This window comes from Callospermophilus lateralis, chromosome 10 (genome assembly GCF_048772815.1).
Source record: "Callospermophilus lateralis isolate mCalLat2 chromosome 10, mCalLat2.hap1, whole genome shotgun sequence".
In the NCBI taxonomy this organism is placed as follows: domain Eukaryota; kingdom Metazoa; phylum Chordata; class Mammalia; order Rodentia; family Sciuridae; genus Callospermophilus; species Callospermophilus lateralis.
This window is the reverse complement of record NC_135314.1, coordinates 50,244,856-50,272,853: the sequence shown is the minus strand read 5'-3', so window position 1 is coordinate 50,272,853 and position 27,998 is coordinate 50,244,856. Positions and strand designations below refer to the sequence as shown.

The following is a 27,998-nucleotide window of genomic DNA, read 5'->3' as shown; positions in this document are numbered from 1 at the left end:
TGTGGACCCGCCGCTTGCGAGGAGGGCAAGTGTGCGAGGACGCCGGGGCGCGGGATGGTGATCCAGGGCCTCTAGAAAGTCCGGGAGATGGCGTGGTCGAAGATGGAGTGTTGTCAGGGCTCTTGATGGGTTTGTGCGGGTGCTGACTATAGGAATCCTAGTTCGTCTTCACCCGCGGATTAGTAGAGTCTCTTGCCTTATACCGCATTGTATAAACTAATGCCCAGAGAGGAAAACGACTACTTTGTTAAGGCCTCCTTTTCCTACTCTGGTAGTATGGATTAGAAAAACCCAGAGCCATTTACTTTAGTACTTTCCTGGCCATTCTGTGGCATTTCTTTCCCATTTTCTTCACAGGGTCAGATTCTGGTGGAAGCATGCCTCTGGGTTTTAGGGGGCGGACTGGGGGTGATTTTAGAGTCGGGGAATGGGATTGGGAATTGACAGTTACTCAGTTCGGGGCTTCCCAGTTTGGAAAGCTCTGGTGACAGGTGTTTATTGTTTCCTCTTCCCATAGATCTGACAGAAACATCCTAGGATCTTGGTGTCTGGACATAGGAGGTATGAATCATTCTTGTAATTAACCACTTCTAATCATCAGTGTCTTAGAGCTATATTTAGTGGTTATATTAGTGCAAAATGAATGGGTATGGAGTTGTAAACCTAGAAACGGAAACCTGTGTTCCTCTACACATGATTCTGAACTAAATGAGTAGAGCATACTTGAGTATGTAATGGCTGTTTTAGATCTGTCAGGCAGGAAGTTAGAATTAAGAAATTTAAGAAATTTTAATTAAGAAAATTAAGAAATTTTTTTAAAGAAATTTAAGAAATGCACTGTCTTCAAAAGGGTTTTTTTTTTTGCTAAAATTAAGGTGTTCTGTGATTCTTTTGAAGGGGGAGTACATAATTAAAAGTGCTGTGCTTTCTCCCTTGGTTAAAACTCAGCTTCTTTGTTAAGGCACATGCATTAATTTTGTTCTGGTGGCTTGTATGTTGCTTTGCTGAATAGGCTACAGTTGCTAGAATACATGTGTGTGGGTATACCATATTGGTTTAATCCCACACCTGAACCCAGGGCATCATGTTTCAAATGCTTTGTTACTAAGCTACAGCCTTAGCCCTTTTAAAAATCTTATTTTGAAGCAGGGTCTCACTCTGTATGTCTTGAACTTGTGATTCTTTTGCCTCAGCCTCCAGAGTCCCTGGGATTACAGGCATGTGACACCAAACCTAGCTTCAACAACCTCTTTTTAAAGGCACATAGTTCCTGGAAGTTCTTTGAAACAGTAAACCTATTATTAATGATTGTTGTAGAAGATAATTTTTTTTCTGAAAAGAGGTTTATTTTGGCTCATGGTTCTGTTCTAAGGTTAAGGGGCTGTATCTAGTTTTGTTGGGGTAATCCTGAGGTGGCACATATGTCATGTAATATGTTGAAAGATAAGGTGTCAGAATGTAACTTTTTAATTTTTTTTTTTTTTTTTGGCATTATATACCATTAGGTCAGGCAGAGAGAGGATTAAATAGTTAAGTGAGATTTTTAAACATTCTTAGAACAGTACTGCCTGTTTTTGGTCAGGGGAATGGGCAGGAAGTGATACTATTTGATTGCTTCAATTAAGTAGTATAATAAAAAATTAAATAGTTTATTTTGAAAATAACTTCAGTTGATGTAGTGCTTTGTTGTAGGAGGACTGATTTCTTTGTCCGGACCAGCCAGTAAGCTTTATTTAGATAACTTATGGTAATTAAAATTTTAATTTACAAGTTTTTTTTTTTTTTTTTTTTTGTTGATGGCTTTTTATTTTTATTTATTTATATGTGGTGCTAAGGATCAAATCCAATGCCTCACCATGCTAGACAAGCGCTCTACCCACTGAGCCACAACCCCAGCCCCTACAAGTGGTTTTAAATAGAGTAAATTCCTGTATGGGTAGGAAAATAGTAATAGTGATTAGAACAAATTATGTATTCCTGAATATCTAAACAGTATTTCCTAATGAGCTATATGATCTTGCTTCTCAGATATTAGAGCTAAAATACTTAAGTTGGTTTAGTTAGCTCTTAATAGATTTAGATATTGTCCCTTTCCTGTCATTTTTTTTTTAATGTATTGATTCTTATGTGGCTAAGAACTATCCACATAATCTGTAGCAGATTTTAGTAGAAAGAGCATGGACTTATGAATCAGACCTGACTTAGATTTCTTATTTTTTTTAAGTCTAACTTTGACTAGTGCTAAAGTTATTGAGTGAGGTTATTGTGCATAGGTTCTGAAAAAAAAACAAAACAAAAAAACACTTAACATGAATTTTCTCACTTAATAAATCCTATTATCCAGATGAGGAAACGGAGGCTCAGCAGTGTTGTTACCCAATTATGTACAGCTAACTTGATTAAACCTAGAAAAAAAAACTTCTACGACATAGACAGTAATATAGAACTTAGATTCTGGCTGTCTTTGAATCCCTTAGACCATAAGTTGCTTATTTCTTTTTTTTTAAGTTCACGTAAAAAGAGCCAGTTATTATAATTTGCTTGAAAGCAGAAGACAGTCCAAGTGAAGATACGATGTAAAAGAGAAATGATGTTTATAATAAGTGACATTAAAGATGAATTCTAATATATCTATTAAGGAAAATGAACCATAGGGCTGGGAATGTGGCTCAGTGGTAGAACATTTACCTAGCATGTGTAAGGCCCTGGATTCAATCCCCAACACTGCAGCAAAACAAAGCAAAAACAACAACCCTAAAAAGCTTTTAAAACCAGTAGATGGCATTTTTCTCTTTAATGCTCTTTCACGTGTTGTTACCAGCTTTCTTCCTATCTAACTGATTTTTATTCATCTTTTTTTGATGATAGTCTCTTCCTCAGGGAAATCCTTCTTGAACTTGCAGATTTCTTTTTCTTTTTCTTTTCTTTTTTTTTTTTTAAATTTTACTTTTATGTATGAGGGATTGAACCCCATAGGCACTTAACAACTGAGTCACATTCTCAGTGCGCTCCCCTGTACATTTGTTTTTTAAAAAAAAAAAGTTTTGTTTTTTTTTTTTTTTTTACTTAAAGACAAGGTCTAACTGAATTGCTTAGGGCCTTGCTAAATTGCTGAAGCTGACTTTGAACTTTCAATCCTCCTACCTCAGGCTCTTGAGCTATTAGGATTACAGTTGTGCATCATGGCACCTGGATTTTTCTCTTTTCTTTTTTTGATGCAGTACTTGGGATTGATCCTAGGGGTGCTGTACCACTGATCAATATTGTACCCTTAGTCCCTGAGTGTTTATGTTTTTTTGAGACAGAGTCTTCCGAAGTTGCTGAGACTGGTCTCTTAATTTGTGATCCTCCTGCCTCATCCTCCCAAGTGGCTGGGATTAAATCTAGCCAAACTTCTAGATTTTAATGGGTCTTTTTATACACCACTAAGGCTAACTGCTCTTCTCATTCCACTTATCTGTTCAGTGTCTGTTATCTCCACTGGCATGTAAATTTGATAAAGCATGAATTGAAACTTTTGTTCAACAATATGATCCTTAGCATCTGGCAAAATGCCTGACATAGGATAGACTTTCAATAAGTATTTGAAAATAAGTGACATCCTGAGTAATAGCCAGGAAATAAAATGACTTACCAAAAACTAGATAAAAAATAAAAAAGCATGATTATAAGAAGTCAGTACCCATGAATGATAAGTTCAATATAGCCATACATGTAATCAAGAAATACAATTGAGAAAAATTTATATGGCTGAAAATGAAGGCAAAAATAATGATTCAGTGCTAGTGAGATTATGGTAAGCACATGGAACTAAAGTGGTTATCAGTTGTATATGTTACAGAAAGAAATGTAACAAAATATTAATTCAGATACTCATACCTTTTAACACAGATTTCATTTCTTAAGAAACATCAGATGTGTATTAGTTGCTTAATGTCTCAGATTTTTTTTCTTTTTTAATTAACAAAGAATATTAATATACTTCAGAGAGGTTTTAGAATTAGCTCATAACATAGGTTCTGAGTACTATTTATTATTGGCACTTAGTAAGTAGTTCCTTTCTCCTTTCCATTCCATATATTGAATCAGCATATGCTTCTGTGGCATGATGGTTTTGTGATCACTGTTAATATGAGACTTTAAAATATGAACATGCTTTATTCCTAAAATGCATAGTAATCCTAGGAGATATATCCTAGATGAGATATATTCTAGATGATGTTACTATAGACTTATAACCTACTCAGCGGTCAAACAGTGAAAATGAACAGTGATATGAAAGTACCCTGTAGAACTTTGTTTTAATTTATTTTTTCTCAGTACTCTGGGTGTTGGTGAAATAAGAACTTTATGCTTGTGAATGATAACAAAATGATTGTAATTTCTGAAAACATGGAAGACAAAAATAGAATTTCAAAATGATCTTGATAAACTTGATTTATCTAAAATGGGTTCTGTCTGCTGGTATATGTGGTGACCTAAAATAACTAAATAAATAAATGGACCATAAATGGAACAGAAGTTAGCAGCAGCTTATCACTTATTAAGGAGAACATTATTAAAGAGAACACTTTTTTTTTTCTTTTTTTTTCTTTTTTTGGTACTAGGGATTGAACCTAGGGGCGCTCAACCACTGAGCCATATCCCCAGCCCTTTTTTATATATTTTTTTGACACAAGGTCTCACTGAGTTGCTTAGGGCCTCACTAAGTTTGCCGAGGCTGGCTCCGAACTCTCCATCCTCCTGCCTCAGCCTTCCAAGCTGCTGGGATTACAGGTGTGGGCCACCATGACATTTTAAAGAGAACACTCTTAAAACTCTTAATTATAGAGGTATGCTGAAAGATGATAATCTAAGCCTAGCCTAGGGATACATGCCTGTAATCCCAGCAACTCTGGAAGGCTGAGGCAGGAGAATTGCAAGTTTGAGGTCAGCGTTAGCAATTTAACAAAACTTAAGCAACTGAGAGGGACCCTGTCTCAAAATTTAAAAGGGTGGGGAGGCTGGGAATGTAGCTTAGTAGAAGGCACCCCTGAGTTCAATCCCAAGTACTGGGGTGGAGTGGGGTATTTAATCTAATGTCTTGACATTTCTGAAGGTGACAAACCTGACAGTAGTCTCTGCTTCCTTGTTCGTGATTTCACTTTTTGCAGTTTGAATTATTCTTCAGTCAACTATGGTTTATGAAGAGTATTGGTTTGAAAGTATTAAATGGAAATTTTCAGAAATAATTCATGTTTTAAGTTTCCTGCTGTTCTGAGTAGTGTGATGAAATCTTGAACTGTCTAATCCTTGTCCAGGATGTGAATCATGCCTTTATTCTTCATTTCTACACTGTGTATGCTACCTGCCTATTAGTTCCTTAGTAGCCATCTCTATTGAGATGGACTATCATGGTATGTCAGTGCTTATGATCAGGTGACACATTTTACTTAGTAATGGACCTAGGGCATTAGAATAGTGATGTTGGCAATTCACATATGTCAAAAGAGAAGCCAAAAAGTGCTTCCTTTAAGTGAAAAGGTGAAAGTACAATAAGGTATTCTGAGACAGAAAAATGGAGACACCAAATTTACATAAATGTTATTACAATATATTGCTATAATATTTTATTGTTAATCTTAACTGTGCCTAATTTATAACTCACAATTATAGTTGTGTGTGTATATGTGTGTGTGTACACATATTTAGAGAGCAAAACACAGTGTGTGTGTGTGTGTGTGTGTGTGTGTATGGTTAGTAATATCAACTGCTTCAGATATCCACTGGGGGTGTTATACTGTGTCTCTTGCTGTAAAGGAGCAACTTTATGCCATCTTATCTGAATAAATCTGAACCTAGAGGTAGCTGACAGGATTTACCTTTTGATTTTGGAATTTTATGAGTTAAAGTTAACTGGTTTATAGAGAGAACAAATCTGTAGTCATCAAAACCATTCTAGTTAACCTGCGTTAACTAGATAGTTCAGGTAACGTGCAAGAAGCCAGGAAATAATTCTTAGATATTTACTTGAATTTATTTTCATATTTTGAGAGTAAGAAATAAGAGAAGTTGAGAATTGGGGCACATTTCAATTAAGATTTATTGAAAAAAAGGGTTCTAAGATTATTTAATTTTGAGAAAAGTAGGTATTTTGTAAGATAGAATGTCCTGAAATTAATGATAACTAGTGGTAGGGTAAGTTATGAATTAATATCATTTGCATTACTAAGATTAAAAATAGAGGTAATGTTTTTGTATGTGGCATAGGAAAAGTGGTGAGTATCTTTTATCCTCACTACTCTGGAAGAGGGAGGATCATTTGATTCCGGGGGTTCAAGGCCAGCCTGGGCAACATAGTAAGACCCTGTCTTGAAATAAAAATTTAAAGGGCAGGTAGCATTTTGTAGCTCAGTGGAAGAGTGCCAACAGCAATAACAAAAAAACAAAACAAAGTGGCGGGGGGAAGGTAATGTAAAATGTCATTAATGAATGGTATCTGGAAAAAAATTATCAGTGTTAAAATAGTTTAAAAAGTATTTTTATGGTACCAAATAAGAAGGGAGAAAAATAGAATGAAGGAAAGAGAGAGCTATCCAAATAATCAAATGTCTGAGACTGAGAGAAGTTATATTAGGATTGAGATTGCTGGAGAGTATCATAGAGCAGTTCTCTAAGAAAAATACCCCAACACTAGATCTGTAAACATCTTAGACTCACAGGTCATATTGGGACTTTTGCTAGAATTAAAGATGGTAAAACATTAACTCAAATAGCAAACTTTTAAGATTGCCAAATTAATCTGTTAATCAGAATTTTGTCTCTTACGCTTAGCTCTGTGGATCTTGATTGGAAATGATCAGGTGACACTCAGAGACTAGTCAGAAAAGAAACTAAATTTCCAGGAGAAGTGAGTTAGCTACATAAAGTAGAATTTCTTGATTACATATTATGAGATTTACTGATGTTTATAGAATCTCAGAAACTTTAAATACAAATACTTATATAATATTGTTGGATAGTCAGGTAAAAGATGATTTCTGCCTAAGTAATAGCAAGCTATATTAATTGACTATTGTATTTAGTTTTTCTTATTTTCTTGAACGTTGAAATGAAGAGGGAAGACTAGAAAATAATAATACTGATAATTTAGACTAACCACTTCTTATAAAAGAGGAAACTGGAGAGGTGCCACCATGTTAGTAAGGAATCCGAGGTTAGAATTCCTATCTTTCTCTTAGTTGGATATTCTTTTCACCTTTGCCTTTATTTTGTACTCTGTAGTAATGGCACACCTCAAAACTCAAAATGTTTTTTTAGGGAGAACCAAGTTTTTAAATTTTATTTTGTTTTTTGGTACTGGGGACTGAATACAGGGAATTTAGCCACTTAGCCACATCCCCAGCCCTTTTTATATTTTATTTTGAGACAGGGTCTCACTAAGTTGCTTAAAGGCTTTCTAAATTGCTGAGGCTAGCTTTGAACTTGGAATCCTCTTGTCTCAGCCTCCCTAGTTGTTGGGATTACAGGTGTGTCACTGTTCCTGGCCTGAGAACCAACTTTTAAGGTTTGATTGCTTGACAAACTTCTTAAACTATTTTTAGTTTGTTTTAAAATGAGTCATGAAATTGCTCCCCTATATGTGTCTTAGGTGGCTTTTTTACAGCATCTCTGATGCTTTGTTTTTTCCCATTTATGAAATTGGATGAAAAATACTTTAGTAATTAATTTATTTGAATATAAAATGAAAATGCTTTGGCTCCCAATTATTTGTGATAAACGGCTAAATAAAGTGAAGTCATATTTTTATGTGGGGCCTTTGAGCTTAAATTCTCATTTTAGATAAAAATTCTATGTAGTAAAAATTACCCTTGAAAAAGTCATGTAAAAAGTCACAAGTTTGAATCCCAGCAACTTGGGAGGCTGATACAAGAGTATCACAAGTTTGAGGCCAGCCTTAGCAACTTAGGGAGACCCTCTGGTACAAAAAAAAAAAAAAAAATTTTTTTTTTTTTTTTTACTAGTTGACAGTTGGTTGGAAGCTCTTGGTCCATCAAATCCAGCAGCCAGTTTTTTTTTTTTTTTTTGGTACCAGAGATTGAACCCAGGGGCACTTAACCACTGAATCACATCCCCACCCTTATTTTATATTTTATTTTGGGACAGGGTCTCACTGAGTTGCTTAGGGCCTTGCTAAGTGACTGGAATGGCTTTGAACTGATCCTCCTGCCTAAGCCTCCTGAGTTGTAGGGATTATAGGTGTATGCCACCACACCCTGCCCAGTTTTTCCTCTAGCTTCAGAACAGGTTACTTTCTCTTCCTCTTCTTCCTCCACTGCTGCTGCCCCCCCCTCTTCCTCCTCCTCCTCTTCCTCCTCCCTTCTCCTCCTCCCTTCTCCTCCTCCTCCCTTCTCCTCCTCCTCCCTTCTCCTCCTCCTCCCTTCTCCTCCTCCCCCCTTCTCCCCACACTTATTTTTTGTTTCAGGATGCAGTTGTAGTAATCTTTTAAATATTTTAGTTAACAATTTAAACTCAACATTGTACTACCAACAATGCACATTACTTAATTGGCAATAAGAAGAATGGAGACACCAACTTTGCACAAGTATGTGCAATGACCCTTGCATCACAAGCAGTCACTTGTTGACCATAACAGTAAGTTTTAGTATGAGTTGCATCTGAAAAATATTCATCTGAGAATTTAAATTTCAAAGACCATCTTTAAATTGTGAATTGAAATGTTAAGTGTTATTAGGGTATTAATAGCATTGCCTTACAGGTTTTGTGTGTATGTATGTGTGCATGCGTGTGTGGTACTGAGGATTGATCTCAGGCCCTCTACCACAGAAGCCACAAACTGAGCCATTTAATTTAATTTAATTTGTGACAGGCTTTTGCTAAATCACTCAGGCTGGACTGGTAATTTCTATCCCAGTACCTCAACCTGCTAGGTTGCTGGAGTTACAGGCGTGTTCCACCATATCCTGGGTCATTACAGTTTCAAATAGTGAATAATTTGTGTTAAAATGGAAGAAACTCCTTTTAGATATTGCTGAACTTTGTAGTTTTTAGTTTGTGGAAATTAGGCTTACTTATCAATTTGGTTTGTTTACACAAGCTGTTAGTGGAACTTTTTTTTGTTGTTGTTTTGGTTACTGGAACTTTTGATTTGTCAATTCTTATTGTGTTAATTACCCATATCACCATATTTCTTTTGCTCATTTAAAAATATTCTCATTTGGTCAACTAGGTGATTTTGCCTTCAGGTACCCACTCTCACCTCTAAAGAAAAATAAAAGCACAAAACTGTTAAGTCTATTTCATAAGTGTAACAGTGCAGAGGTATTTGAAGTACCTGTTACTGGTAACCTGTGTCCTACAACACACATACCCTTTGAGATAATGTTAATAATACTATGTGTATTTTATACCTTTCTCTGCTTTAAAAAAATCTACAGTTTTTTGGTTGTTAAAAAAATAGTATATTTGTAATTTTTCCCCATTTTTATATGTTGTGTGGAACTGTCTTGGATTCTACTCATAAATCTCATTTTCCTTAATTTCACGAGTTATTCATCCATTCTGTTAATGGACAATCAGGTGTTCTAGTTTTGATTTTTTTTGTTTTCCTTTATTATAAAAAAGATAGCCAGATACATATTTTGTACGTACATACTCATAAATAAGTAATGTGTTATGGATTTTTAAAATTGCAATTGTTGGATCAAAGTATATATAGATTTTAAATTTAAATATACTATAAATTGATCTTCTGAAAAGACTGTTATTCTTAACAGCAGTGTTATAAGGGCGCCTCTTGTCTGTTTTCTTTTTCTTTGCCTGTTTAATGGAAAGGTAATGTTTTACCACATACTATTATGCTTTATTTATTTACTTTTATTTTTTGGAGTACTGGGGATTGAACCTGGGCAGGCATGCTACCACTGAGCTACATCTCCAGCCCTTTTTATTTTTAGTTTTGAGATAGGGTGTTGTTAAGTTGATGAGGCTGGCCTCAGACTTGTGATCTTCCTGCCTCAGCTTCTCGAGTTGTTGGTATTATAGGTGTGTGCTATGGCACTTGGCTCATATTATACTTATTTCTGTGTTCTCTAATTGTTATGGTTTTCCCTCCTTTGCTCCATAACATTGTAAGATGCTTGAATTGTAGTTTCAGACAATTGTAAATTTGGGAATAATCTATATAAAGGGAGTAATAATATACCTGTCTTCCTCTCCCATTATCGTTTGTTTTGTGATTATTGCATACTTTATTTTTCTGTGGAGACACATGAATACAGTGGCTCTTTTAAAAAGGCAACTTATTCTTTCCTTATGATCTCCAGTGGTACTAAAAAGTCTTATATATAATTTTTTTCATCTTTAATCACTCCTTTTATTACTTGGAATAATTGCAGCCACTCCATTTATTAAGGCTTATTAAAACTGTCAAACCCTTTTCCTTACCAATGTTGTATCGCCACCTAGGGATTAAAAAGTGCATCATCAGGCTATACACAAAGGCAGTGGTCTTGTAGGCCAAAACATTCATGATTGAAATCTGTCATACGGTATCCCTCTTGCTTCATGGGAGTGGAGGAATTGAGACCAAGAGAGGTATAATAATTTGTATAATAGTTCATGTTGAATTGTCATTTATGAACGAGTTAAAGCTGTTACCCGATTTCTGTGTTCATTTCATCTTTTTGTTTGTTTCTTTTGGAGTGGGGACAAAGTTATATCTTTCTGTTCCTAAGATAATAATGAACATTGCATATATGCTCACTTAATCCTTACAAGTGAATTATTTTTATAAAGTAAGAATTTCCCGATACTTATGCTGTATTATTAGATAGTACTTTTTCAAAATGTAGAGGAGATAAATAAATCTGATCAACTGTAGCTTCATAGAAGCGGCTTGTTAAAGAAACCTTTAAAATGACTTTCTCTTACCTGAAGTAAAATGACTTGTGAGATCCTGGCAGAGATGTTTTTAAGGTCCATATATCTTCAACTCAGGGAAAGTGTTAATTGAAATAGAAAAATCTTTTATTCACAAATCTTTTATTCATTTTTTGCTAAGTACTATACAATTAGACAAAAAGCTACTATTTTGTCTCATGATGACAATCTTACCATGTACGTAGGGTATTTCTGAATAAAAGGGTTGATTTCTTTTTTAAAAGTCACATATGTAATAAAAGTGATAAAGATGTCTGCAAGAATGGTGTAGTACAGGCAACATTAATTCTTCATATTGATCCAAATACAGGTAATTTTATTATCGTTCCTAATTATAACTTATTTTGTTATAGCTATCACATTGTTTTATAACATACAAAAAAGTGTAATTATACAAAGGCCTCACTTTACAAATGTAAATACAGTTTTGGTTTGGTGTATATTGGATACAATGGTCTTCCTTAAGCCTAAACACAGAAACAAAAGCATGTATTATAAGAGAAAGTCTAAGATGGGAAGTGATAAAATGGGTATTGAGTAGAGCTTTGTTAAAATTTAGCTGGTATCCTTGTAAAATTTCCATGTATTCATTAAATTATATTATGTCATGCTTATTGTTAGGAGCTGACTTGAAGTTTTAAGTTTTGCATTCAAAGAGTTGTCACATTCTGGTTACTGCAGTTGAAAGATTTAGATATTTTTATTCTTTTTTTGTGTAAATATTTATGTAGATATTAAATTGAGGTGGTTCAGTGTGTAGAGTCAGGATTTTATGTATATTAGGGCACATTTTATTTCCATTGCAAAAGGTAGAACTGCTTTTGAGTCACAGGTCATTCTTTTTGTTGTGGATGCTACAAAATAATGTTCAGAAAGCTAGCTCTTCTGTTCCTGTTTCACAGCCTTTGAAGCACACTTTGCTCATATAGCCCTTAAGATGGGTTTATCAGTCTCTTTATTTAGCATCGGTAAGTATTGGTTAATTATCAACAAAAAAACTATAGCTATGAAACAAAAGGGACCATTTCTTCTCTCATTCTAGTAGAGGTGTCCCAGAAGACTTAGTGTAGTTTTTTTAACTCCAGAGGTATATATGTTACAAATGTTTGAAAACACCATTGAAAGTTCAGTTGCTTCAATTTCTTCTATTCTTATTTAGTTTTTGTGAATTCCGAATGATACTTTAATTTCAGCTTTTTAATTGGATCCTGCTAAAAGTGACAAATAGAATGAAGTAAATAATTAAATTGAAAATGTATTCAGCTGGGCACTGTGGTACATGCCTTTAATACCAGGGACTGGGGAGGCTGAAGCAGGAGGATCAGAAGTTTGAGGTCAGTCTCAGCAACTTGGCAAAACTGTCTCAAAATAAAATATAATAAGGGCTGGGGATTAGTTCAGTGGTAAAGTGCCCCTGGGTTCAATCCCTGGTTCAAAAAAAAAAAAAAAACATCATTAACAACAACAGTATTCAAAACAAAATTGACCAAATTACCAAAACAACAACAACAATAACAATGACAACATTATTCAAAACAAAATTGTTACCAAAACAACAACAATAACAATGACAACATTATTCAAAACAAAATTGACCAAATTATATTGATATAGTTTTTGCATGTACAAATATGTAACAATGAGTCATACTATTGTGAATGATCATAATGAACCAATTAATTTTTTTTGAATTGCAAAAAATTGAATGTATTTTTTAGAATTGTTTGTTTGATTGTTTTACTTGGGTAACAGATCATTCTCTAAATCACCTTGTGAAATAACCTGCTTCTTAGTTCTAGGCACACACATAGATTATCCTTTTTTAGAAAAACTCAAACTCTACTACACAGTTAACTATTACAGTATTATTGTTATAGCTTGTGAAAAGTTCAGGTTTGAAGCAAAGGTGGGTTGGAGGTTTGGAACCTGTTGAAGCCAGCTTATCTTGTTATAGGAAATGAGATCTGACCACCTTTTAATTTAGATTAAACATCATTCTTTTGAATGGTCCTTAATAAAAATTTTATAATGTGAAAAGATAAGTAAACTTTCAAACACAATCATTATGTTAAATTTTGTGAGAATTAATTTTGATAGTTTCACTTTGTCCTGTATTGCCTTTTTTTTTTTTTTTTTTTTAAACACAGCAAGTCAAGTTCATTATAAATTCAAGGAAGGGTTTGGTTAAGCACAATAGCCTATAAGCTCCTTGCTATTAACATCAAGACTCAGGCATGCACTGTGGAATTGGAACTTCAGAGAGCTAGCAAGATAGTATTTATTCAAATAATAGGATCTCTACCAGTGACAGATCTTTTGAAATCCATTTAAAATTGGTGAATTAATTCTAAATTAATTCTAAATTTTAAAGCCTTAATCATTTTGAAAGCAGTTAAAACAATTAAATATTTGGAGTAGAATTCTCATTTGAATGAATTTTTATGCTGAGTTTTATTTTCAGTAAGAATCAGATTTTGAAAGCCCTATTAATATCAACAGTTGAGAGGAATGATGATATAATGCTATTGGTAAGAAAAATTTCTTTATTTTCTGTGATTTAAAAATTGAAGTGTTTAGAAAATTCACCAGCAAATTACCATAGTTATACTTTGTTTAGTATATTTTAAAAGTTTGCTATTCTTCATGTAAGAATCTAATTAGATATATGATAGAATGGTATTTAATGTGTATCCATTTTAGGATATTTTATATATTTTATTTTTATGGAGTCATTGATAATTTTTATGTACATGTACATGTTCTTAAAATCTTAATATGCATTTATAATATACCTATGTTTTAAATAAGTAGTGTTACAGTTGTCTCATTGAAGTTTTCTAAAAGATTATATAAAACATGAATTCTTGACAATTTCCTATCAGGTATGTATAATATTGCTTAAAGTGAATAATTGGTTCTTAGAACAAATTTAATATTTAAATTATTTTTAGCACTTTTACTTTGGCAAAATTTGGTAAGACTTAAGATTTTGTCTTAAAAAGCAACTGAATTCTGGAGAAATAATACTCGTGAAATGAGTGATAATTATAATATGGTCAGTAATTGTATTTAGAAAAGTATGAAAATAAGATTGCTAAGGCTGTAAATTGTGATAGCTCATTTAAAATAATTGTATTTCTTGGTAGGTTTTTTTTTTAACTATTGAAGATGAGAATACAATTATGCTGCACTAAGGTGAACTCATTCAACATATTTAGAGAAAGTTTTAAAATATAAATACATAAGCTTAATGAAAACATTGAATTTTAATGGCATTTCATTTTCTAAAATGGTGAAAACCATGTTTATTTATCTACTAGTGAGGAGGTTATTGTAATGATTTAAGACAGATAATGCCTGGAATGTAGCAGATTGAACAGTAGATTTGGGACTCCATAGGCAGATTTCTCAAGATTTATGTCCCCTTATGCCAGGAATAAATGTCTTCAAAAAATTTTGTTTTCTGCCTGAAAACTTTGCTAGGTAGCTTTTGTTTTACTTATTTTATTTTAATTTTTTTTAAAAAAGCACTTTTGTTATGGGCAAATTCTACATGCTAAAATGTAGAAAGATTGGTATAATGAACTCTCATGTACCTATTCAGTTTTTAACTCAAATTTAGCAGTTGTCATTTTATGACAACTTTAACCTCTAAAGATGAGTTTATTTATTTAAATTTTTTTTTATTTGGAAGCAACAGAAAAATTGGTGTATTAATGTAAAGTTGTTCACAAAGCTCCTTGATTAGCTTTCTCATGTCTGCAGATTCTGTTAGAGAATTTGTCTCTGTTCATATTCCTGGGTAACTTTGAATCTTCCCCAGCTCTTTGTCTTTTAGATGTGTCTCTCTAGAAATTATTAATTTTAATGAATCTAAAAAGATCATCTTTGGACTTCATCACCTTTTCTCTATTTTTGTTTTTTATTTTATTGATTTCTTCTCTGAACCATCCTTCCCTTTTAATGCTTACTTACTCTCTCTCCTCTACTGTTTATTATAGTGGTAGTTGCTGGCCGAGATCATGACCTTTCTTCAGACATTGGAATTTGTTGTTATAAATTTCCTCTAAGTACTATTTTAGTGGCATTCTGCAGATTTTGGCATGTTACACCTTCATTTTAATTCAGTTCAACATACTTGGTATTTTCTACTTTAATTTCTTTGGCCTGTGGGTTTTTAGAATTTTCAAATTGTCTTTTCCTGTTATGGTTTCTAATTTAATTACATCATGTTAAGTACATGCTTTGTATGACTTGAATCTTTTTTATGTTCTAGAATGTGGCCTTTCTCTGTAAATGCTTTGTGTATGTTAAAAGAATGTGTATTGTGCTGTAGTTGTGTAGAGTTTTATGTAAATGTCAGGTCCACTTGATTGTTGTTTAAATCTTATATGTTCTGTTTTTGTAATTTACTATCAGTTATTATCAGTTATTGAGAGGAGTATTAGGAAAATCTACAATAATTCTGAATTTTTTCTTACAGTTTTATCTGGTCTTGCTTCAGATATTTTGAAGGTCTTAAGTGCATACATTTTTAGGATCATTATTTTATCTCCATGAATTGACCCCTTTTTCATTTCAAAAAACTACAATAATCACTCCAGATTTTAAAAAAAAATTAGTTGTAGATGACTGGAATACCTTTTATTTTATTTATTTATATTTTATGTGGTGCTGAGAATTGAACTCCGTGCCTCACCACGTGCTAGGTGAGTGCTCTACCACTGAGCTACAACCCCAGCACCAGATTTATTTTTAAATGTATTGGCATATTGTATCTTACTTTCTTTTACTTTTAACTTCTTGTGCCTTTATATTTAAAGTGCATTTCTAGGACTGGGGATGTGGCATTTGCCTAATAAGTGTGAGACCCTGGGTTCAATCTTAACACTGCACCACCACCACCAACAACAACAAAAAAAAACAGGTTTCTTTTTTTCTTCTATGTTTATTTTATTTTAATTTTTATTTATTTATTTTTTTAGTCATACATGACAGTAGAATGCATTTTGATATATAATACATACATGGAATGTACATACATCAATCATATTGTCTATTCTATTCTGCTGCCCTTCCTATCCTCCCTACTCCTCTTCTCCTCTCCCATCCTTTCTCTCTATCCAATCTATTGTGACACACTTTTTTTTTCTTTTTCTCATTACAACATCATATATGTAATCTGTATAACAATGAGGTTCTCCTTCCATTTTCTGTGCAACTCCCCTTCTCCCTCTTTTTTCCTTCCACCTCTCTTCCCTATGTAGTGGTAGTCTTCTTCTCATGCTCTTCCTCCCTATCCCATTTTGAGACACCCCCCCTTATATCAGAGAAGACATTCGGCATTTGTTTTTTAGGGATTGGCTAACTTCACTTAGCATAATCTGCTCTAATGCCATCCATTTGCCTGCAAATGCCATGATTTTATTATTAAAAAAAAAACAGGTTTCTTGTAGGCAGAATATGGTTAGGTTAAGGCTGTTTGGTCAAGTGAGGTTTTTTTTTTTTTATTAGAACATTATGATTATACGTAGTATTTGGGTTTATTTTGACAAAATCATACTTGCAAGCAATTTTATTGCAGTCCCCATTCTTCTCCCTTTTCCTCTTCCCCATCCTCCTACTGTCTTCTAAATTTTTAAATATATGTGAATATAACATGATTTTGTTAAATTCATTTCATTTTTCTTCCCCTTTTTCTTTGTTCCTTCCTCATTCTCATTCTTCTCTACCAATCTTCCCTGTATCTTTATGGTATTCAGTACCACCCCCCTCCCCCTCAGCCACACCTTCTTTCCATAATTTTCTGAGCCCTGGTTTTCAATTGCATGTTTCTTTTTATGGTTCCATTTGATCATCTTTGTTGGGTTTTTGGCTATGAGTCTTTGTTTTATTTTAGTGCCCAGCTTAGAGTTTATAGTATACATTTTTAATTTAACACAATCTACTTTCAAGTGATAATAAACTTTTTGGTATATTCTGTGAGCATTTTATAATAGTATAGTTGTTTCTCCCCTTCTTCTTTGTGCTGTTGTAATGTCTATTTACCTACATAGTTACCTATTTCTGATGCTCTTCATTCCTTTGTTGTCTGTATTTTCATTTGTTGTCCTTTTTTTCCCTTCCTGCTCGAAGGATTTAACACTTTATTTAGTGTAGTTCTGTGACTTATGATCACCCCCTCCCAAGTTTTATGTGTGAAAAAGTCTTTATTTCATCTTCAGTTTTGAATGATATTTTTTCTGGGCATAGCATTCTCTTAGTGGTTTCACTATTTTGAAGCCACTGCTTTGACAGATTCTATCATTATATAGGACTATATTGTACCATTTAAAAAAACAGTCATGTTGTGGTAATTTTCATTTGCATTGTTTTGGACAAGAAGGATAACATCTTATTTGTCTTGTTACTAACATGTCTATTTTCCTATAATTAGATGATTTTTTTTCCCCATGAATCTTTTGGGAGAAGTTTGACATTCCTTCTTAATTTTTTTTAGAACTTTATTAGTTGAACTTCTTGGCTCTGTTGGTTTGTAGTTTTCATCTAATGTGAAAAAATTTGACCATTACATTATACATTTTTGGGTCCACCCCTCTTCTTACATGTATATTAGCATGCTTCTGCCCCACAGCTTAGTAATGCTGTGGGGTTTATTTTCCCCTCTCATCTTTTTTCTCTTCATTTTTATTTTTGAATAGTTTGCACTATAATGTCTTCAAGCTCATTGATTCTTTTTTTCTTCTGCAGTAATCTAATCTGCTCTTGATCTCATCTAGTGCATTTTCCATCTTGAACATTGTGCTTTTTTATTTGCAGTTTAATTTTGTTCTTTCTTTATTCTTTGGGGGCAATACTGGGGATCATACCCAGCACATGATAGGCAAATGCTCTACCACTGAGCTACATTGCCAGCCATTTTTAAATTTGAAACAGGGTTTTCCTAAGTTGTGTATGCTGGCCTCAAATTTGTATCCCTCTTGTAATCTCACAAGTAGCTGAATTACAGGTGTGCATCACCTGCTTGGTTCTTATTTTATGTCTTTGATGTCTACTTTACACGTTCTACCTTGCTTCTCTGAATATATAGAATACAGTGACAATAGCTGTTTTAATATTCTTGTTTAGATTCTAACTTTGTCAGTTTTGGGTCCTTTTTTGGTCATTGAATTTCTCATTATTGGTTGACTTTTTTTTTTCCTAATGACTTTTAAGTTACGTTTCAGTTCAGTGCCAAACATTATGGTTTAATGGATGCAAATATTGCTGAACTTTGTTCTGTTAGTTTAACTTGGAAACAGTTTTATTCTTTCATGCTTATTATTTTTCTTTTAAAATTTCATTTCAGGTCTTATTGTTAAGCTTTATTAGGCAGGACGAGAGCAGTTTTTGTTCAGGGCTAATTTTATCCCAGTATTGTAGCAAAAATCTTTTGAATACTCTTCCCTCGGTTACTTTTTCTTTTTATTGAGGATGGAACTCAGGGGCACTTAACCACTGAGGCATATCCCCAGTTCTTTTTGTATTTTATTTAGAGACAGGGTCTCACTGAGTTTCTTAGGGCCTCACTAAGTCGTTGAGGCTGGCTTTGAACTTGACATCTTCTTGCCTCAGCCTCCCCAGCCTCTGGGATTACAGGCATGCACAACCACTTAGCCTCATTTACTTGTTTTTTTTTTTTTTAAGCTGTTGATAGAACTTTAATGTTATTTATTTATATGTGGTGCTGAGAATTGAACCCAGTGCCTCACAAATGCTAGGCATGCACTCTACCACTGAGCTACAACCGCAGCCCCCTCATTTACTTTTTGACCAGTGAGGTTTTCCTTTCTGGTTAGTGGGAATGGGTACTATTCCCATCCTTGAATGAGCAGTGGTTTCCGCCCCCCCCCTCCCCCGCCGCCCCTTAGTCACTTTGAGTTGTTCTTGTTCTGGCCTTTGGTAGTTTTCCTTATAAGCTCTGAACAGTCCTTAGCTGAAGACTAGAGTTGGGGGAATCAACCATCTTGCCGATCTTTGGAGTTCTTTCTTTGTACAGATCTGTCTTTTTTAGAGATGTAACCTATAAATTGAGTTCCTTTGATGCCTCCCCAGACTCCCAGCTTTATCTCGCTGCTCTCTTTGGTTTCCTTGTCCTCCCTTTTTGTGGATAAACTCTTCTCAGTTAATAAACTGGAACAATCGTAGAGTTCACCTTGTTTATCATTTCCCTTCATTGTCCAGTGCCCAGTTCATTGAAAACCATTATATAGTTTGTCCATTTTCTTGTTGCTGTTTTAGGCAGTTGGGCAAATCTGATCCTTGCCTTCCATCTTGGTTGAAAACCAGAGTCTCTCTATGTAAAAAAATTCAATTCCTTTCCTCAGGAAACATATAAAGGTGGTGGAAGTGGGAAATGAGGATCAAAATTGGCTATCAAAAAAAATGACCCCAGAAGGACCCCATCCTAGTACAGTATCCTTTGGTGAGAACAGTGTTGGAAGAGAGGGCTTTTGCCTTATCCTTTGAAGGTTGACACGTGTGATATTGGACTATACCCTACACATTTAGATAGTGACTATTGATCTTTTTCACAGGGAAAAGAAGTTGGGCTCACTTAATCTTTCCATGGTCTACAGCAGCAGGAATAGACTTTGGGAATAACTGCCACTTCAGGTCATATTGATTTGATGGGTCACTGTTACCGTAGTGGAACACCTTTAGTAGTATGTTTTAGGGGCCACACAGTGTCCTAGATTGAGAAGAAATTCTTAACTGAATTGCCAAAAGAGTTTTGTGTAATTATGTGACTTACTTTGGAGAAGTTGGACCTTTACAATGTCTCCTTTTCTAGTGTGGCACCAGGTCTCATATTTTTATTATTTGGTTAATGAGGTTTCAACAGTTGTATTAGGGGATTATTTTAAAATTCTGCATTTGGCTTTTATTTGGCAATTTGTATCATATAAGAAACAAATAACTTTTGTTATCTTAGTACAAATGTCTTCCTCAGGTCATTTATTCAGACAGGTGCTTTTGAGTTCCTGACATGTGTCAAACCTGCTTTATAATGAATAGAGTAGTAGTCAAATATAGAATCTGAAATGGGGGGACGGGTAATAGTCCCACTGTGTTCTGTAAAGATGAGCCTGGATGCTAAAGAGTGAGCTTTTGTTTCTGTTTCTCAGTTTGTACCATATTATGAGTTAAAACTTATATTTAAAAATAACTGATCTCTGGGGATTTGCTTCCAGGATTCCTGTCAGATACCAAAATATGAGAATTCTTAAATTCTTATATCAAATAGTGTTTTATCAATTAAATGGGAAAAATATCTGCATTTTACCCATGCATATTCTCTTGTATACCTCATATCATGTCTAGATCACTTATAATAACTAACGCAGTACAAATGTTATATAAATAGTTATTATGCTGTATTGTTTAGTGAATAATGATTCAAAGTCTGTACATGTTCAGTACAGATTCAATTTTTTTCTCAAGTATTTTTGATGCTATTGTTGTAATTAGCAATGGTAATTTTAGCAATGATAGGTAAGCCATGTTAATAATAGCTAGAGGGTTTTGTAACCATGGGATACAGAAAACGTGTAGCTGTATATCTAACATTTGATTTGCAGATAAACAGAAAAATGTATCAGTAGGCTCAGTGAGTTTTCTTGCCTGACAAGTTTCATGGATAGTCAGAAATAATCACAAGTTTGCTTAGTAGACTTGGAATCTGAGAGGGGAGTCAACTGAGTGCTTTCCAGTAGGAATATGGCTACCCTAACAGTTGACTCTTGGCCAGTGATTCCCATTTGTGTAATAGATGCCCAGCAAATATTTGTTAGGTGATTAATAACCTTTGAGAAGTTTTGGGTAGGTTTTAAAATTAGTACATTACTTGACAATAGTTTAAGAAATAAAATTTAGTTCTGTGAAGTATTTTAGCTCAAGGTGGTTAAAGTAGGCTACTTTCCTGAATCTAGGGGATGAACTTTTGCTTTTATTTATTTATTTATTTACTTATTTATTTCTTGCACTACTGGGGGTTAAATCCATCGTTTAATGCATGCTAGGTAACTACTCTGCCTCTGAGCTACATCCCTAGTCCTGTTTCTGGGGATTGCACAAAGAAGATTCTGTGTAATTGCTCTCTGAATTTTAGTTCTGTACCGTGAGCATAAATTAACTAATGACATACTGAATTTGATGATGGTTAAATAAGGCAGGTTCACAAACTGAAATACCATTGGAACTGTCATTAGAATCAGCTAGCGTTTTAATGACTAGGAGATCAGTTGAACTTTAATGCATATATTACAAGAAATCTCCCATCAGCAGGTGTTCATCATTGCTTTGGAGGTATTTAAATTCTTTCAAAGTATTTTTTTGGGGGGGGGGGAGGTGTACCAGAAATTGAACCCAGGGGTGCTTAATCACTGAGCCACATCCCTAGCCCTTTTTAATTTTTTAAAAAATTTTTAGACAGGGTCTCACTAATTTCCTTAAGGCCTCGATAAATTGCTGCGGCTAGCCTTGAACTTGCAGTGCCGCCTGAGCCACTCAGATTATAAGCATGCACACTGTGCCTGGCTTTTTTAGAATGCTTTGGTGGTATAGTAGAAACTTGATAGAGTAAAGTCTACTAAGATTAAAAATAGTTCACTGACATTCTTTTCTTTCTTTCCATCAGTTCTTCAGTTGTTGTGAAGCATAAGACCTTTTAAACCACTGTAGATATGGACAAAGAAGAAAGGAAGACTATCAACCAGGGTCAAGAAGATGAAATGGTAACCACCTTTCATAATTACATGTGAAATATGAAGAAGTAATCTCTTCCATTTATTATTCTAAGGAGTAGAAAAGTACAGTTATGAAACAAATCTAAATCAGTGAGTTTCTCTCCTCATCATGTTCTTCAGTTGGTATTATGTAATATCTATATTTGTTGTTTTTAGTATAATTCCTTTTTTTTTTTTTTTTTTTTAACCTGTGAGCTGCTCAAACTTGGGAAAAGAAGTATGCTTTTACATTTGGTGATTTGATTTGCTACATTAACTAATGTTTAAATATGACTCCAAATGAAGATTTGTAATTTTGATTTTAAAATTTAAAAATCAACTTCATAAAAACAAAACAAACAGAAAAACCCAACTTTAGCTGCATGTGGCTTGGGAGGATCAAGAGTCAAAACTAGCCTCAGCAAGTTAGTGAGGCCTTGAGCAACTTAGTGAGACCCTGTCTCAAAATAAAAAATGAAAAGGTCTGGGAATGTGGCTTAGTGGTTAAGCGCCCTTGGGTTCAGTCCCTGATACCCAAAAACAAACAAACCAAAAACCCAAACCAAAACAAAACAACTTTTCATGCTGGAGATAACAGCTCAATTGTAGAGCTCTTGTTTAATGTGCAAGCGCTCTACAATTGAGCTGTTATCCCCAAGTTCAATCCTGGCACCACAAACAAAACAGAACAAAAAATGAACTTCTCAACTCTTTGGTGAAGTGCAAGTGGAAATATGCCAGATAAGATATACATTTTTCTATTATATGTAAATTTCAGATAATCAAGAAATAAACCTTTAGTATTACATATACCCAGAATGTTGCATGGGACCAGCAAAGTTATTTGTTGCTTATTTGAAATTTTAAGTGTAAATAGGTCCTCAGTATTTTAATTTGCTATGCCTGGCAACCTCTATGTATGTGTGCATTTGTGTTTCTGTTTTAATGGTAATATTTAAAATAATTTTAGTCAGGGGTCTAGTTTATCCAATTACAGTGTTACTGAGACATCAAATTACTTGGGAAAAAATTAAAACCTACCTTATCTAGATGCAGTATGATATTCTGGAGTATGTCCTGGAATAGGAATAAGATGTTAGTGGAAAAATTTGAAATTCTAATATTGAATTTAGTTAATAGTAATGTAGCAGTGTTAATCTTTTGTTTTTGACAAATGTATCAAGATGTTAACATTAGGGTGAAGTTGACCCAGGAACTCTCATTTTTATAACTTTTCTGTAAATAAACTACCTCATAACTGTGAATTCTTGAAGAATTATTAAGACTTGTAAAAATTATCATAAAATATACTTACTATGAATATACTGTGTCAGTGGAAAAGAACTTATTAAACATCAAATACCATGCCATAAATTATAAATAGCCAATTTAACTTTAAAATTAGTTAATTTTATTCATAAACTTGTCAAGAACAAAATATAAATTATTGATTGAGAAAATATTTACTATTTATGTGACAAAATATGTGCTTGGGGTGAAAAAGCATTTTTTAATTAATTTGTCTGCTGTATAATTTGATAATTAATCATCTGATCATTGTGTCCATACAGGAGATTTATGGTTATAATTTGTGTCGCTGGAAGCTTGCCATAGTTTCTTTAGGAGTGATTTGTACTGGTGGGTTTCTTCTCCTCCTCCTGTACTGGATGCCTGAGTGGCGGGTGAAAGCAACTTGTATCAGAGCTGCAGTTAAAGACTGTGAAGTGGTGCTGCTGAGGACTACTGTAAGTCCATATATTGACTGATAGCTGCTTATTTGAGGAATAAAACAATGGTTTTGTATTTACTTTATTCAAAACCATTCGAGAATGGAACATTAGGGGGAGGTGCCAGAATATAATGTATTTTGAGTATGGTATTTCTAAAGTATCTGTGTTTAAAGTGAATATTATTAGAGTGATTAGAATTTAAAGGAATCTTTAAAATGGTCAGGTTTCTCCCCTTCTTTTATAGCTCTTGATGCCCCAAGAGATTAGAAACTAGTCTGGCCCTTTAGGACTCTCTGGGCTGTTTCTCATTTAGTAGGCCAGCTGCTTATCTACTGTGTGATGCTGCTTTATCTCAGACTATTTTGGTTGGTTGGTTTGTTTTTATCCTAATTTGAAGCATTTTAAAAAAGGTTTTAGTTTCTAATGCTCATGTACAGATGCGTGAGTAGATTAAGGAATTAGTTGTGATCTTTCATGGAGTATATTGATGTTTGTACTGGTGAAATGTGTCATAAAATTCGTGAGCAATGAAATATGCTTCATGTTTGAATTTATTCATCTTCTTGTAGTTTAACATTTAGTGAACAGGAAATTATGTTTTTTTGCCAGGTACCATGGTGCATACACATAATCCTGGCAACTTGGGAGGCTGAGGCAGGAGGATTGCAAGTTTCAGGGCAGCCTCAGGAATTTAGTTAGACTTTCAGAAACTTAGTAAGACCCTCATCTCAAATAAAAAGAACTGGGGATATAGCTCAGTAAAACATCCCTGGGTTCAATCCCTAGTACCAATAAATAATAAGTAATGAAAAAAGAAACAGACAGACAGATACAAAAAAAGCCTGGGGATATTGCTCAATGTTGAAACAGCTCTGGTTCAATCCCCAGCATGGGGTTGGGACCATTTAGGTTGGGGAAGCAGGAGGAGAAATTATGCTTTCTTAATTAGAGGTAAGTATGTACAAAATGGAAATTAAAAACACAGGCAGTCATATAATATTCATAATTGACTCTTTTCCCCTTTCTTCTAAGGATGAATTCAGAATGTGGTTTTGTGCAAAAATTCGTTTTCTTTCTTTGGAAAATCATCCATTTTCAAATCCAAAATCTGTAACTGATAAGATTTCAAATGGCCATGCAGTTCATTTAACTGAGAATCCTGCCGAAGAGAATAGGCATGAGATGAGTAAATATTCACAGTCTCAGACACAACAGGTATTGTGATCTAGTGTTCAAATTTCTTTATAAACTAGAATTGTGAATATTTTGTGCTATCATATGTAACTTATAGGATACATATTTTGGGTTTACTGTTATTGCTTGAGATAAATTTATATGCATATAAAATAAAATACCTATCACTAAATGTAACAGTTTAGGTGTTCCTTAAAAAAAAAATTACATGTTACAACAAACGATGATATGCTTTGATGTAACATTTATGTATGTTCTACAGATTCGTTATTTCACCCACCATAGTGTAAGATATTTCTGGAATGATACCATTCGCAATTTTGATTTCTTAAAGTAAGTATCTTTCTTTTTTTGGACTATATTAAGAATTTTCTGAAAATGTTCTAAGTAGAAAAGAATCTATTGTAATTTTACATAGAATTAAAGGGATTTTTATTGCATAACTTTTATTCATTTGTTCATTAACAACTTCTGTAATTTGTTTTTTTTTTTAAACCAGTGATTGAACCCAGGGTGCTTAACTACTTAGCCACGTCCCCAGCCCTTTTATATTTTATTTTGAGACAGGGTCTAACATAGTTACTCAGTGCCTCATTTGGGTTGCAGAGGCTGGCTTTGAACTTGAGATCCTCCTTTCTCAGCCTTCTAAGCCACTGGGATTATGGGCATACACCACCATTCCCAGTTCCCCCCAGTGTTTTTGAAGACTCAGTAAAATTTTTTTTTTTTTAAATCCCTACCTGTAACTTCTATTGGGTAAAATTTACATAAAAGTTAGAAGCAGTATGATACCAAAGTATTCCCAAGTCTGAGGTCTTTTGATTTTCACCTCAAAGTGATTTTTTAAAAAAATTATGTCTAATAGCTTGTTTTAAATAGATTTATTCATGTAGGTGGTGCTGGGAATTGAACCTAGGGTCTTGTACCTGCGAAGCAGGCATTCTACCTCTGAGCAGCATATGTAGCCCACTATGATTTAATTAGAGGATCTGAATTATTACTTTCTGATTTGTTGACAGTCCCATCCAGTTGTACTTGAGGACCATACTAATATACAGAAATAGAAATTTAATTTTACTATTTGGATAAAGAATGAAATGTTGTCAGATGTGTTATCTTTGGGTAGCATACATTGGAGTAATACCTTAAAATTTATTTTTGCCCAGGCTGGCCCCAAATTCTTGAGCTCAAATGATCCTCCTGTCTTAACCTCCTGAGGACTGATGGAGGGACTATAGGTATAGTTCAGGATAGAGCACTTGCCTAGCATGTATAAGACCTTGGGTTTCATCCTCAGCATGTGAGTGAGCATATGTGTATGCATACTCACATGCACATATAACTTTTAAGAAAGTGGAAATGGATTGAAATTGAGTATATGTAAGATTCTGTTTGCTGTGGAGTCCTGTGCTTATATCTTAGTTAAAATAAACATAAATAAGACATTTTTGGGAAAATTAAAAGTTAATTGGGTCCGTCCCATTTAAGATTTTTACAGATTTTAGACATTATCTATGACTCATAAATTCTGTACTTCTAACCTGTGCATTATTTAGCTCAGGGAAGGATTTGAATTGATGCCTTTCTGAAGATGGTAGTCTATGAATAGGATTTCTTAGTTTGATGCTAAAGGTATAAAGGAGAAACTACAAATAGAAAGTAAAAATAATTTAATCTTTAGTTTGGAATTCTCAAGTCAGTTATGCTTAATCTTAACTTTTATTATTGACTCTTATAGCTTTTGCACAGCCTTAAAAGGATAATGGTGTTACATAAACAAGAATTTAGAGTCATTTTATGTGAGAAATGCATTGATTAACTTATTTGTTATGTTTTAGACCATTCATAATTATTTATGTTAAGATCTTGAGATTTTTAATTTTCGTTTCTAAATTTATGCTAAGCGTTTCTAAGAAGATTATAAGGAAGTTACACTTTTAAAATCAGCTATGTAGAAAAATGAGACATTAAGAAATTTGGATATTTTAAACTTTGTTTACAGTGAAAACTTTGGATTTATTTAGGGGGCTGGATGAAGGTGTTTCTTGTACATCAATTTATGAAAAACATGGTGTGGGACTGACAAAAGAGATGCATGCCTGCAGGTAATTTTTATCCAACTAAAGTTAGATTCGTTCTCACAATTTTTAAACTTAGAAATATATATGTGTGTGTGTGAATACACACACACTCGGTCCTTTGCCTTGTAGTACATATTAACAGGTGTTTAAATACTACAGACTAGTTGTTGAGAACTTAACTTATATTTCATTTGAGTAAAACTGTCTCAGTTTTAAGAATTATAAAAATGTTAAAGCTGATGTTGAAGTTGATGTACCCAAAGTTCCACAGTATTTCCTCAATTCTAAGGTGCACATTTTTTCCCATTTTAATATCTCTAAAACTGAGCCATTCTATGTAGCTGTTTGAATGTCATCCTTTGCTTGACAGAAGATTTACCTTTCTTGATCATATATAAAATAGTGGTGAATCTTGTAAAAGGATAACATCTTAGATTTTCTGAAATATATTTTCAGATTCACACAAGGAAAATTTGTAAAATGAGAGTCCTAATCTTTCATGTTATTCTGTTAAAGCAGGAAATATACATATTGTATATTTTATACTTATATTTGTGAAGTATGCATATTGCTTATTTTAGATAAATGCCATTTTCAGATTATAATAGAAATTTTATTGTATTTGTGTAGCATTTTTTTTCAGAGTTAATAAAATGCAAAATTATTGTATAGAAGGTACTATAAGGAATTATCTAGAAGGATTTAAGGAACATTTTAAAAATATTTTTTCCTTATAAGTCAAATGTACAATGTTTTGAAATAAATACTCAGTACAATATTCTTATTAGAGAAATAATATAGGATTCCTTAAATTTATTTAATCTCTTGTAAAACTTCATTGTAATTCAAACTTTGTTAAAATCTGTTGCCTTCAAGGATGGAGAAGAGATCCTTTTGCTTATTGATTATTGACTAGTGGGATTATTATCAACTCACATGTAAGATGTGAATAATGAAATGAAACAGTATAGTTATCCAGGATTGACATCTTTGATTTAAATACAGTAGGTAGATAATTTTTTTCATAGAGAATTTTAATTGTAGAAGCATGTTTTTTAAAAACATAAATTTAAGAACAGTCTGTGGTTTGAATCTTATCTAATGCAATCTTTCCTAAATTATACTGTTATTTCATGAAACAGTGTAATACTATTAATTCTATTTTCCTGTTACAGAAAATTGCTTTATGGTGTAAATGAAATTACTGTGAAAGTGCCTTCTGTTTTCAAGCTTCTAATTAAAGAGGTAAGACCATATAGAACTCAACATTTGTGATCAGTGAATTT

At 33.6% G+C, this 27,998-nt stretch overlaps 1 protein-coding gene across 1 annotated transcript in view; it reads left to right on the top strand.

Annotated features, from left to right (window-relative positions):
* Positions 1-27,998, top strand: part of Atp13a3 (ATPase 13A3) — a 75,234-nt gene that overhangs the window by 314 nt on the left and 46,922 nt on the right. The window contains exons 2-8 of the mRNA XM_076867091.1: positions 518-561; positions 21,620-21,716; positions 23,279-23,452; positions 24,470-24,652; positions 24,894-24,964; positions 26,656-26,736; positions 27,888-27,957. Coding sequence (XP_076723206.1) covers positions 21,666-21,716; positions 23,279-23,452; positions 24,470-24,652; positions 24,894-24,964; positions 26,656-26,736; positions 27,888-27,957 — 630 coding nt within the window. The 5' untranslated portion in view covers positions 518-561; positions 21,620-21,665. The remainder of the gene's footprint in view (positions 1-517; positions 562-21,619; positions 21,717-23,278; positions 23,453-24,469; positions 24,653-24,893; positions 24,965-26,655; positions 26,737-27,887; positions 27,958-27,998) is intronic.